The sequence below is a fragment of the Malus sylvestris genome, chromosome 9 (genome assembly GCF_916048215.2).
Source record: "Malus sylvestris chromosome 9, drMalSylv7.2, whole genome shotgun sequence".
NCBI classification, from domain to species: Eukaryota; Viridiplantae; Streptophyta; class Magnoliopsida; order Rosales; family Rosaceae; genus Malus; species Malus sylvestris.
In genome coordinates, this window is record NC_062268.1 from 16,325,968 (window position 1) to 16,339,720 (window position 13,753).

At 37.3% G+C, this 13,753-nt stretch overlaps 1 protein-coding gene, 2 non-coding genes and 1 pseudogene across 3 annotated transcripts; all 4 read left to right on the forward strand.

Moving 5' to 3' along the window:
* Positions 1-5,231: 5,231 nt before the first annotated feature.
* Positions 5,232-8,821, forward strand: LOC126581909 (eukaryotic initiation factor 4A-8). The gene is made up of 5 exons (XM_050245848.1): positions 5,232-5,395; positions 7,021-7,090; positions 7,205-7,311; positions 7,488-7,918; positions 8,016-8,821. Exons 2-5 carry the CDS (start codon positions 7,023-7,025, stop codon positions 8,649-8,651), a joined length of 1,242 nt encoding a protein of 413 aa, XP_050101805.1. The 5' UTR covers positions 5,232-5,395; positions 7,021-7,022; the 3' UTR covers positions 8,652-8,821.
* Positions 6,324-6,429, forward strand: LOC126584052 (small nucleolar RNA snoR98). Its single transcript, XR_007609969.1, has one exon. It is a non-coding gene; the product is annotated as a small nucleolar RNA snoR98 (small nucleolar RNA).
* Positions 6,735-6,832, forward strand: LOC126584051 (small nucleolar RNA snoR98). Its single transcript, XR_007609968.1, has one exon. It is a non-coding gene; the product is annotated as a small nucleolar RNA snoR98 (small nucleolar RNA).
* Positions 8,822-9,757: 936 nt separating the features above from the next.
* Positions 9,758-11,324, forward strand: LOC126581914 (eukaryotic initiation factor 4A-13-like; annotated as a pseudogene).
* The last annotated feature ends 2,429 nt before the right edge of the window (positions 11,325-13,753 follow it).

Below are 13,753 nucleotides of genomic sequence, written 5' to 3' on the forward strand. Positions count from 1 at the left end.
CGGCATCCGTGTCATTAGTTATTGTAACAGTTTTTGTTAGTTAATTTCGGGGAAAATTTAGAAACGAATTGAGGTGTGCTCTTTACGTAATTTAAATTAATTTGTTTAGAAAAGAAAAACGCCTGATATGATAATTCAATGCTAAATTTTATTTATTTATTGATTCATTGGCATGATTAACTCCTGGTTAAGTAAGATTTGTCTCTTGTTAGTGATAGTTCAAAGTCTCATCCCTAATAATAACATAACTTTTCATGACACAAATGAATTATAAGTTGTAGTACCATTGAGAACTTGAGACAAGAGGATTGACATGAAAAATCCTTAATCCATTGAGATTCCTCAAAGCAATGATTTTCATTAGGTACGGGTGTGAGCCGAAACTGCTCTTGTTGAACTGTCAGACTCAACCGCAACGACAGAGCAAGAACAATGTGATGAGAACAAAAAACGCAGAGTTTTATGAATTGTTTGAAAGTACTTTTAAAATTGTTGAAAACACTTGTTGGTGAAAATATTTTTAGAACTAATTTTTTGTAAAAATGAAAGTAAACTATGGAAAAGTATTTGAAGTGCACTTCTTGCAAGAAGCATTTTAAGTGCTTTTGGAATCTAAAAACATTTCCTCCAAAAGCGCTTGTAGTCATTTTAAAAACACTTACAAACAAGTAATTGTTAGGCTTTTAGCATAAAATGTTATGTATTGTTGGGCCGGGTTTCTTGGAAGCTCAATAAAACAGCAGACTTAGGGCTGGTTTGATATTGCCGTGCTGTGAGAATAAGCAGCAGAGTGTTTGGTAAACTTTTTTGTAAAAGTGCTTTTGGCAAAAAAAAAATATTATAGTGTTTGATAAACTTTTATATAAAACAGCTGTGACTATGTGAAATGACAAAAAGTAGTATAATACTAGATGTGCTATTAATTTAATTTTCTTAAGAAATAAAAGTGAATTACTAAATATACTTTATTTTTAAAAGAAAAATATTTATAAACTTCATTTTAAATATTAATTAGTATGACAAACTACTTCAATTGAAATATTTTAGACTGAAATATTTTTTATTCTATTTTCTTCTCCAACGTTCAGTCCTCCTCTTTTGCAAAACCTCTATTTTCTTTCCTCTTCCGCCGCCCACTCCTTCTCTCATCCTTCTCTCTCTGTCTCTCTCTCCCATCTATAATTCTAGAGTCATCCTTTTTGCCCAATTTTTTTTTTTCGTATGATTTTCTCCACTCTGAGGACCACATCGTCCAGAAGTTCCTTCTCATCTACCCCCAAGATCATCGACAAGATCGACTTTCCGATTTCTGAGACTAGGATTGCTACCTTTTTTTCCCTAATTATATAACTTCCACTACCACTAGTTTCCCAATTTCACCTCCTCTGCCATCCATGGCGTCTGCAAGCTCTCACAAACCACCCATCTCCTTTGCCATCCACTACTTTCCCCTTTACTTTCCGATCCACCTTCCTCTTAGAGTTGCAGAAGGAGCTTGCTATGAAGATATATTGTGTAAAATTGTGCATCTTGGATCGAACACTTGATGGTTTGTGACAGCAGGGTTTTGGATTTGTTTCTTTGGTCTGCGATGCGACGACGAGTTGAAAAATACTCCAATGGGATTTCGATTTCGAAATTGAAATTCGGCGAAATAGAATATTAACGATGAAGATTCGATCTTTAACCCAGCAAGGAGAAACGGAGGAGGGTATTTTTGAGAGTGTGAAAGTTTCATTAAATTCTACTGTTCACCGCATCCTTGAAAAGAAACAGTTGGTTTTGAGAAGCAGCATTTTGCTGCTTCTGCTTTTTTCCACTTTTCAACTTAAAATGACCCCTGACTTTGAAAATAAGTAGAATTACCAAATACAAATTTTATTCCCACTGTTTTTTCATCTCTGCTTTTAAAATAATTTAAACAGTACCAAACCTTACCTTAGTGGAGAAGGAAATTCAGATTTGAGAGTGGAAATTGACATGGGAGTTGAGGTGGTTTGATGCTGGCATGACACCAGAATTTTAGCTGGACATATAAAGAAGTTGGGCTGCAGCCTGCAGTGGTCAAAAAGACACCAAAATGCCACCGGCTTTTCCTATTTCCACTTACTTTTGGCTACAAAAAGGCTACCTTCCACATTGGATAATTGTTTTCAAACTCCACTTGTGGTGTGATGTATATTTGGCTTTTCATCTTGTATTATAATGACGTTCACTTGAATGGTATATTAGAGCATCTTCAAGGAGTCTAAATTAGGTTGCATATTGTATGATTTAATCGAACTTTTCTTTCATTTAGTGTAAAAATATAGATGTACTAAAAAAAGAAGAAGAAGGAATCCAAAAAAGCCACGTCAGTAATAACCGTTTCAAAAAGACAATTTGAGTATTTTTCAACCGAAATACCTATTCCTGCGTGGCATTTCGAAGGGATCTATAGCGTGTCATTATGCATAAATGCTCACATATACAAGGGGATTTTGAGAATGATATCTTGATATTATACATTAAAGGGTGTATTCAATTGAGATTTTGAGGGATTTTAATGGATTTATGAATCCATTGATTTTGATGATTGATTTATAGAGATTTCATGTAAAATTTTGATTTAATTCTCTCAAAATCTCGAGGGAGAGGTGAGATTTGTGAATGCTTAAAATAAATCTCTCAAATTCATCAACTTTTTTTTAATCTCGAGGGAGAGGTGAGATTTGGGAATGCTTAAAATAAATCTCTCAAATTCATTAACTTTAAAAAAAAAAAATTCTTTAAACAAATTTCTAATTGAATACATTTGCAATGTTATAAACTTGTTTAAGATCCTAATTGAAGACACTCTCGTTTTAAGGGTTTTAATAAACTATTTAAAAATCCTAATTGGATACCCATTAAATTTCAGAGAATCACTTAAAATCTTAATTGAATACTTTTAGATTTATTAAAAGAATTAAAAATCTTCCATAATCCCAATTGAATACACTGTACATAATATTAATGATATGTGTTTATATCTCTTGTCAATCAGGCCTTCTGCAAGAGGAGAAAAACTTGTGTGGGGCTTATCTTGTCACTGGATTTTGCTGAGTGGCACTACAATCCAATCAAAACTCACCGCATGACAATTCTACAATATAAAACTTTTATTTTCTACAATATATAACTTTTATTACTTTTTTATATTTAAAGCTCTCATAATAATTTTTTCTATTAATTAATACACACCATGAGATTAATCTAATGTTTTTTTCCCACTCGTGTCTTCCTTTCCTTTCTTCATAAGAATATGATAAAAAAAAAATTAAGCCATTAAAATTTTCTTCCCAAGTCCTTTCAATTGCTGGGAAAAAGGAAAATGGATATGGAAGTTTGTTCCTTTTTCCTTTGTTGTGTAATATTTTTTAAAATCTATTTTTCCTTTTTCACTTTTCACCTACCTGAATGTATATATAAAAATATAGTTTTCTTCAGGTATGTGATTCTAAGGCTTCGTTTGGCAGCTCGGACTGTACTGACTGTTTCTGTCGGATATGATAAATAGCCACCGGATAGTATTGACTAAATTAATCGAGCGTTTGGTGCAGTATCAGACTAATGATCGTATTATTTATACGGTGTTTGGTATTGAACCGGATAGGACAAGGAAAAAAAATGACAAATCTTTGGTTGTTTAATGAAATCTATCTGTTCCCCTGTTTAAATCAAATTACTAAACAAAAAAAAAATGAAATCTATCTCTTCCCCAGATCTTTCCGCCGCACCGTGCCCCACAAACAACCTCACTCCCTTCTCCTTACCTGTTCTTGGCCCAAAGAGGTTTGAAATACACCCTCAAGCAGATGAAATCTTTAAAACCCAGTAATTAAAGAAATTAAAAACCCAGAAATTAAAGAAATTAGAAACCCAGATGAAATCTTAAAACCAGAAGAAATCTTTCCGAATCAAATAAAACCCAGATGGAATCTTTCTGAATTTTCAAATCCTATCATCGATTCCCAGTCAAGGTTCTAAAACCCAGATGAATCTTTTCGAATTTGTGCCGTGGTGGTGCCAGTGGTCTCTCATGTCTCCAATTATCAGATAACGAAGGTGAGGGAGGATAGAGCCGGCGAGAGGAGACGGGGAGAACAAAGTTTGCCGGAGGAGATGGGGAGAACATAGCCGGCGAGAGAAGGAGACGGAGAGAACATCGGGGATGGCGAGGGAAGGATAGAGAGAGAGAGCACTCATTTCGCGCGAGAGAGAAGAAAGGGACCCGATCCGGTCCAATTTAATATGAAAGGATGCCAAATACTCGGCTCCGTATTAATAGTCCTATCCGATGCTATATACGGCGTACCAAACAAGGCGTAACTCACCTTGTATCAACAGTCGGTTTTGGTCACTGGGTTTCCAACATTTACAATCTTAATCACTTTAGTAAGTTTTGTGTTTAAAATATCAAAATGTTCATTATTATTTATAATATTGTTAAAAGTATATAATTAAATTTTAAATGAACGAACAACTCTTGTAAAAATACACATTTTGTAAAATATGAAATATGTGTTGGATTTTTTTTTTCCATTTCATGATAGTGGGAGAAGATGATTTAATTGTTTTTTTCCATATTCATATGAAGAAAGGAAAGACAAAGAGTGGGGAAGAAGACGGTAGAGAAAATTTGGGAAGAAAAAAGAGGGAGAGGAGAAGAGGAAAAAAAAAACCACTAAATTATTCTCATGGTGTATATTAATTAGTAAGAAAAAAATTATAAGAGCTTTAAATATAAAAAATAAAAGATTATACTTAGACTTACCATGTGGTGAATTTTGATTGGATTGTAGTGTCACTCAGTAAAATCCAATGGCAAGCCAAGCCCTACAAAAGTTTTTCTGAGTGTGAGGTGTGCAACCGTCCCAACAAAGTTCATCCCTTACAATATATCATACACGAAAAACACATTATCAATTCATTTGTTATAACACGTGTTAATGATTGATAAATATTATTAGGTAAAATAAAACAAACACGCGTTACAAAATAAATGAATTGTGCTAATTTCTACTGGAATAATAATTTCGTGATTAAAAAAAAATAGAAAAAAGAATTTAAGTGGTAAACTAGTTGCACTGTTTTCTTTTACTTGTTGGACAGAAATTTTCTCAAGTGACGAAACGGTCCCCCGGGAGTTGGTGATAAGAGGAGAAGCCCAAGGTCACATCCGGGATTTTAAAGTGGGAAACACCAAAACCTAAAACCTATAACAGAGTGAGTGGGTAAACTCAGCCTCTTTTCAACACTCGCCTACTTTCAAACTCCACGGCGCAGATCCGAGGAGTTTGGGAAACCCTAGCTCTCTTTTAGCAACCTCCAATTGTCCTCTGCTTCTCTCTCTAGCGCTCATCAACATCATCAGGTCTCTCTCTCTACGTCTCTCTTTCTCTCTCTATCTCTCTCATATGTTTATACATATTGTTGTGTATCTATATATCTGATTGTAAAGTTGTTAATTTGATTGATTTTATTGGTGAAAGTATTTGTTTTGGTGATCGATTTGTGGGTTTTAATCGTGTTTTGGATCTGGATCCATCTGCTTGATTTGTTTGCAAGTTATGGTTTTTGTTACGGATGGATTTCAATGGCTGTCTGTTTGTTTTCCGAGAAAGTAGTGGGAAATATGATGTAAAGATAGTAACTTTTTAACGTTTTATATGATTTTTACGTGTTTGGGGCCAATTCGAACATGTAAGTTGGGGATTCATCTGTTTTCTTAGCAACCCATCATCGAGTGATTAGTTTTTGTTACGCTAGTTAGTGTAATTACAGTTTATCCTTTTTATTGACGTATCTGTGGTTACTTTTTGTGTTTCTGGTGAAAATTATGTTGTCTATGGTTTTGGGGTTAACTTTGTTTTTTCTGTTCTGACATCTAAATTGTTGTATTGTAATATCAAATTTGTTTGTGAAAGTTGATTTACTTGCTACTGTAAAACGGAATTTTATCCGGTTACTCTTAGAGATGAAGTGTTGTGTTATGTGTTACCTTTTGTCAAAGTAAATGTTTGGTATGGAAGTTATATGCCCTTTTTGGGGAGTTGGGCGAAGAGGTGTCTGTTTTCTTTTGGGATCATTCTCTGGATAGAAAATGGACATCCGCCCTTTCTAAAACACTTCTCCGAAAACTAAAACGGGAGTTAATGCTTGTTCGCCTTTTTGTTTGGTTATCAGGTTTGGCTCTTCTGTTATATTATTTTGTATAAGTGTTCTTTCAGGTCATCTTTGACCTTTGGGGGAGTAGGGCAAAGAGGTGTCTGTTTTCTTGTGGGTTCATTCTCTGGATAGCAAATGGACACCCACCCTTTTTAAAACATTTCTCCGAAAACTAAAACAGGGGTTAATGCTTGTTCGCCTTTTTGTTTGGTTAACAAGTTTGGCTCTTCTGTTATATTATTTTGTATAACTGTTCTTTCAAGTCATCTTTGACCTTTGGGGGAGTTGGGCAAAGAGGTGTCTGTTTTCTTGTGGGTTCATTCTCTGGATAGCAAATGGACATCCACCCTTTTTAAAATGCTTCTCCGAAAACTAAAACAGAAGTTAATGCTTGTTCGCCTTTTTGCTTGGTTGACATGTTTGGCTTTTCTGTTATATTATTTTGTGTAAATATTCATTCAAGTCATCTTTGACTGTTTGGGGAGTTGGGCAAAGAGGTGTCTGTTTTCTTGTGGGTTCATTCTCTGGATAGCAAATGGACATCCTAAACCCTTTTTAAAACGCTTCTCCGAAAACTAAAACAGGAGTTAATGCTTGTTTGCCTTTTTGTTTGGTTAACAAGTTTGGCTCTTCTGTTATATTTTTGTATAAATTTCCTTTCAAGCCATCTTTGGCAAGCCTTTGAATTTCATATATATATATTGTGGAGAGATTTATGTGCGTATGAACTGTCTCGTGTTTGTTTATATGCTCATGAATCCCACGTCAAAAACACTGTATTTGTTTTGGGTTTTATGATCCATAACTTTTTAAATGAAATTCTTTCTGCAGTCATGGCAGGTGTTGCACCCGAGGGATCACAATTTGATGCAAAACAGTATGATACTAAGATGAGTGAGCTGTGAGTGTCTTGCTTGGTATTTATTTTCATAGTTATTTGTTAAGTTTGTTTGGGGAAGATAATTTATCATCTTATGATTTGATGTCACCATTAATGTTTTGACAACTTTTATAGGCTCTCAACTGATGGGCAAGATTTCTTCACATCGTATGATGAAGTTTTTGAAAGTTTTGATGCCATGGGATTGCAGGAAAATCTGCTGAGAGGCATTTATGCTTATGGTAGGTACAACTGTATTCATTATTTAGTTGTCTTTTTGTTTGGTAGGATGCACCCCTGCAGGAATGCATGTTCAATTTCTTAATTTTGATTTCCCCTTTTGCAATGTTGTTAAAGTATGTTATACTTATATTCATCTTTAAAGGCCTCTGTGTATAATTTTGTTTTTATTCTGAAGGTTTTGAGAAGCCTTCTGCAATTCAGCAAAGGGGAATTGTTCCATTCTGCAAAGGCCTTGATGTGATTCAACAGGCTCAGTCTGGAACCGGGAAAACAGCAACCTTTTGCTCAGGGATTTTGCAGCAACTTGATTATGGTGTTGTCCAGTGCCAGGCCTTGGTTTTGGCTCCTACCAGGGAGTTGGCACAGCAGATTGAGAAGGTTATGCGAGCACTTGGTGACTACCTTGGCGTTAAGGTTCATGCTTGTGTTGGTGGGACAAGTGTTCGTGAGGATCAGCGCATTCTTCAAGCTGGTGTTCATGTTGTTGTTGGAACCCCTGGTCGTGTGTTTGACATGTTGAGGAGGCAGTCGCTTCGCCCAGATTACATTAAGATGTTTGTATTGGATGAGGCTGATGAAATGCTTTCTCGTGGTTTTAAGGATCAGGTTTGTTATTTGTATTAAGGTGTTGTGTTTCTTCGGCTCACTATTAATGTTTTGTTTTCAATGTATTCCTAATTATATTTGATGTTTTGGTGGTCAGATCTACGACATTTTCCAGCTTTTGCCATCAAAGGTTCAGGTTGGGGTGTTCTCTGCTACCATGCCACCTGAAGCCCTTGAAATCACTAGAAAGTTTATGAACAAACCTGTGAGGATTTTGGTAAAGCGTGATGAGCTCACCCTTGAGGGTATCAAGCAGTTCTATGTCAATGTCGATAAAGAAGAATGGAAGCTCGAGACCCTTTGTGATTTGTATGAGACTCTGGCCATCACCCAGAGTGTCATTTTTGTTAACACCAGGCGCAAGGTGGACTGGCTTACCGACAAGATGAGAAGCCGTGACCACACTGTCTCTGCCACCCATGGTGACATGGACCAGAACACTCGTGATATCATCATGCGTGAATTCCGATCAGGCTCATCCCGTGTTCTCATCACCACTGATCTCTTGGCTCGTGGTATTGATGTGCAGCAGGTATCTCTCGTAATCAACTATGATTTGCCGACTCAACCTGAAAACTACCTTCATCGTATTGGACGAAGTGGTAGATTTGGAAGGAAGGGTGTTGCTATTAACTTTGTGACAAAAGACGACGAGAGAATGCTCTATGACATCCAGAGGTTTTACAACGTGGTGATTGAGGAGCTCCCATCGAATGTGGCCGATCTTCTCTGAAGAACTCGCGCATTTTGTTCCCCCGCTTATCTTTTTGAGGCAGATTTTTATTATCCTGTTTTGAAAGTACTGTTTAATGCTGCTGCTTTTCATTTTGTTTTGTCCTCAATTTATGCTGTCAAACATATCTAACTGTTCAATGGTATGCGCCTTCTTGCTCGGTTTCGATATATCATGAAAGACTTTTACTGTTGAGAGTTCTTGCAAGTTTTTCTCCTTGTCATGTTGCTATTTGCCGTGTTTTTGTTGTTGAAACGGATTTTTCTCCAGACTTTTATTGTATTTTTACAAACCCCTCAGGATTTACAAATTACATTAAGCACTCCATGCTGTTTCAATTCATTCCTGCCCTCTTCCGTAAGAAAGACTAAATATGTAGACTAAATTTTATAAACCAAATGACATAGAAGTTGATGATAGAATTATTACTTAAGTTTTGATTAACGTGCTTATTTTTTTATTAGCGACACATCATTTATTTAGTAAATTTTATTTACAAATTTAGTTTACCTAGCATTACTTCTTCCGTTATAACTCGTCCAAATTTTGCTGATGTCATAAGGAACTTTTTTATTTATCAAATGACAATTTTTTATCATAAAAGTTTGGAAAACTTGAGTCGGTTTTCCGATTCCAAACTTACCATTGCTTGTTTATCAAGTAACCAGAAGGCTCAATCCTCCCAAACGAAATACCGTAGTTTTTACTGAAAGGAAAAAAAACAAGAAGCATACAAAGTTCTATCTGAAATCTCCCAATTTACTTTCTAATTAGCGACGGCAAGGAGATTAGAGTACACCACACAACAGTAATCAATGGGCGGTTCCGAATCTTCTCGTCTAGAACAGGAGGTTGTCACTTGTGGGCGTGATGGGATTCATCTTCTTGGCCTGGGTAACACTAGTTTCACTGAGTGCCAAATATCGCCTCGGCACTCTTTTTCTGACCGTCATCCCCCTTGCTACTTTTTGCTGGCTTTGTGTTTGTTGCAGCAATTGCTGGGTTTGCTTCGGCTGTGGCCTCGGCTGTCACTTGCATGGTATCAGTTTTTCAAGAGCATGGCGGCACATGCCTTTTGTGGGTTGACAGTGGTGGTGTCACTGGTGTGGCCGAGTCTCGGTCTCGGTATCTGTGGGAGTAGTGGTGGTCTAAGACTCAGACCCAGAATGAAACTAAGGAAGAGACTCATACTGAGATCCAGTCTGAGATTGAGACTCCGATGAGATTCAGACTGGGACGGAGATAGTGAACAATGAACAAGGGAGTGTCCCAAGGCCCATCTAGCTAGTGCTTAGCAAAGTCATTTAATGTGCTTGCATATTGTTCATGGTTAATAAGTTTAACTATGATAAACTCTAAATCAATTTGGATTTTGTTTCCGCGTCTTGGAAGTGATTTGAAACAGATATAAAATCAAGTTTCCTTAGTTTTCTTAGCAACCAATTAGCGGCCGGTTTATTTTGTTTTCGTTTTTTTTTTCTCATGCTAGTTATTAGCATGCCTCTTTGATGGACTACAATGATTTTATATTTGAAATTATGTCGAATTTCCCATTCGGGGTAGCCTTTTGAATGCCGATCAATCATTACTCATGGTTTCCTGCCTACAGATATGAGTCATATGACAGAGCTTGCTCCACAAGGACACGAGTTCTATCCATCATTTGATGGGTTCTATGATGATTTTGAAAGCATCGGATTGCGAGGCAATCTTAAGACGACCAGTTATGCTTATGGTAGGTTGGTTTGCTGTATTTAATACAATGACTAAGCCATTAATGTGTTTGTATGGTAATTTTGTTTTGTTTTTGTTCAAAAGGTTTTGGGAAGCCGTCTGCAAGTCAGCAAAGGGGCATTGTTCCTTTCAGCCAAGGCCTTGATGTGATTCAACAGGCTCCACCTGGAACTGGGAAAACGATAACTTTCAGCTATGGAATTGTGCAGCAACTTGATCTTGATAGTTCGGTTGAGTGCCAGGCCTTGGTTCTGCACCTACCCAGGCCTTGGCAGGGGAGACTGAGAAACGTTATGAGAGCAACTTTCTGAGACCTAGGTGCGAAGGTTTACGCTGGTGTAAGTGGCAGAACTTATCGTGAGGGTAAATTCATTCTTGAAGCCGGTGTTCATGTTGTTGGCACTCCTGATCGCATATTTGACATGTTGCGAAGGAAGGCACTTGACCCCAAAGATATTAAGATGATTGTACTGGATCAGGCTGATGATATGCTTACCGGAACTTTTACTCACAAGGTTCGTTTCTAGGGATATCTTTTTGCCAAGTAGTCTAACATGATGCCAGAAAGTGAAAAAGTATATTGCTCACCATATGTGAAACTTCCAAGCTATCTCTGCTATCCATCATGGCATGAACCAGAAAACTCGCGATACTGTTATGCGCGAATTTCGCAGATGCTCTTGCCGCATCCTCATTACCACCGATCAATATGCTCGTCATCTTGAGGTCCAGCAAGCGTTTGTTGTAGTAGATTATGATTTGCCGGCCGATCAACCAGAAAGCTAACTTCATCGTATAGGACGAAGCGGAAATTTTGGAAAAAGAGGTGCTGCCATCAACTTCGTGGCTAGAGATGGGGAGAAAATGCTTTTTGACATTCAGAGGAGCTGCCAGCAAATTTTGATGATTTCCTCTGAGCATTTGGTATTCAATTTCCTACCCGAGTAAAAGAATACTCATTTTGATATCAGAAGGATTCGAAGCAATTAATTGTTCTAGGGTCTCTTGTGTTGTGTGACTCTACCAGCCAATATATCTTAAGTTGGTTTGTGTTAATGAATTTGTCTATTCCTTGAGAATATTATAGTGCTTATACTTGGTTGACGATTTTTCATAAGACTGGATCAGAAGTTAGTGGGTTTGTGTTGACCCTCAATTATGAGAGAATATCTATGCACCCCATTCATAGTCCAGTGGGGTCATTCATCCAATCAAGGTTTGCCGCGTGTTCAGAACTGTATCCGTTTCACATGAGCTTAACATGTGGTGAATTGGTGACAAAAGAGTATCTCTCGTCAACTAGAGCATGTTGGTTTAGACCAAACCATGGATACTAAAGCTGCACTCAACCCCACATTAGGTTGTACATAGGTTTTAACCAATATGTTCTAGATTGTATGCGAAACAAATAACTATTGACAAGAGATAATGAAAACAAATCGATAACCCAAAATATGCAGTTTGTTTGCTAGATATTTGGTAAGGCTGTTTGACTAGGGTAAGAGCATGCGAGGTCGGATGTGATTAAAATACATAAGGTTCACTACTTTGTAAGAGGTACAAATAATATGATCAGAACACCCTACACAAACTCTTATCGTGTTTGAAAAGCCAACGAAAGGCATGGCTAAAAACAACCCCATTATATGCTTATGTGACGAGGCCTTATCAGAGCCACAATAAAGTCACATGGCTACAAATTTAAGCCAAAAGAGTCAACATTCTGAAGAACTTTCAAAACTCATTAAGTCGGTCTTTTTTGGTAACCAAAAGGCAAAAACTACGAATGTCCTTCCTTCATTACTTGCTTATCAAGTAACCAAAAGGGTTCATTTGATGTATAAGAAGGAAAAGGTTCAATCTACCCATAAAAAATAAGAAAGTAAACCAGACAGTAGTCCATGGAGGGTCGTGGTAGGCAAATGCTGATGGCATTCTTCACTGGCTTAGCAGTCGGGGGGTCACTTGTGGGCATTCTGGGGTTCAGTGCCTTGGCCTCAGCGACTGCAGCCGTGGCTCTTGTCGGCATGGCTCTGCTCGTGTGGATATTTGTGGAGCATGGAGACACGAAGCTCTTGGCGTTCGGCGGCAGTGGTGTGGCTAAGGAAGTAAACGAAAAGGAACCCGGTAAAGGAAGCGGAAGTTCAACTCGAAAACCAAATACTAAACGGGGGAGCGGTCCAAATTTCTTATAATTAGGTTCATGTCAGCTTTCTTAACTTTCCAAAATGGTACATGTTAGAATGCAGAAAATGCAGCTTCTACAATGGAGTTTTCTTAGAAAATAAGACACAAGAGAGAGAGAGAGAGAGAGAGAGAGAGAGAGAGAGAGAGAGAGAGAGAGAGAGAGAGAGATTTTATCACTGAATAGTTTTTTGATTGTATTGAATGAATGAATCTTACAGAACAATTACAAGTATTTATAGTCACAGCTTTTCCTTACACACTAAGTAAACAATCCTAACTGTTTTGCTTATTTCTTAATCTCTTGACACTTGTCACTATCTAGAACCTTCATATTCTTACATCCCCCTCAATCATATGCTTGGATGATCCAAGCATAAGATTGGAACAATGATGGATAAACAAAGAAATAGACAAGCCTTTAGTCAAGATGTCGGCAAACTGCTCTTTTGAAGAAACATGTTGAACATTGAGATCACCGCGAATAACCCTCTCTCGAACAAAGTAATAATCAATTTCTATATGTTTAACCCTGGAATGGAACACAGGATTAGAAGAAAGAGCAATAGCTGAAATATTATCACAATATATCACTGGAGCAATAGTAAGAGGAACATGTAAATCACATAGCAGTTGTCGAATCCAAGCTAACTCAGCTGCAGCAATGGCAAGAGCTCTGTACTCGGCCTCTGTGGATGACCGAGAGACTGTGTGTTGCTTCTTAGAAGCCCAACAAATGGGACTAGAACCAAGATAAACAATGTGACCCGAGGTAGATCTCCTATCATTAGGATCACCAGCTCAATCAGCATCACTATAAGCTTGTAAGTGTAGTTTACCAGTTTGGAAATGAAGACCATAATCCAAAGTGCCACTAAGATATCTCAAAATCCTCTTAACAGCCACAACATGAGAATCCATAGGATTATGCATAAACTGACAACACTGATTGACTGAGAAAGCAATGTCAAGCCTAGTGAAAGTTAAATACTGCAAAGCACCTACTATACTACGATATTGATCAGGGCTATGACAAGGAGTTCCTTCATTTTTAAGTAGTTTATGAGATGGTAAATAGGGAGTGGCACAAGGTTTAGAATCCTGTAAATCAACCTTTTGAAGTAACTCCTTGATATACTTGGTTTGAGAGACAAACAAACCTGTAGAGACATAGCTGATCTCCA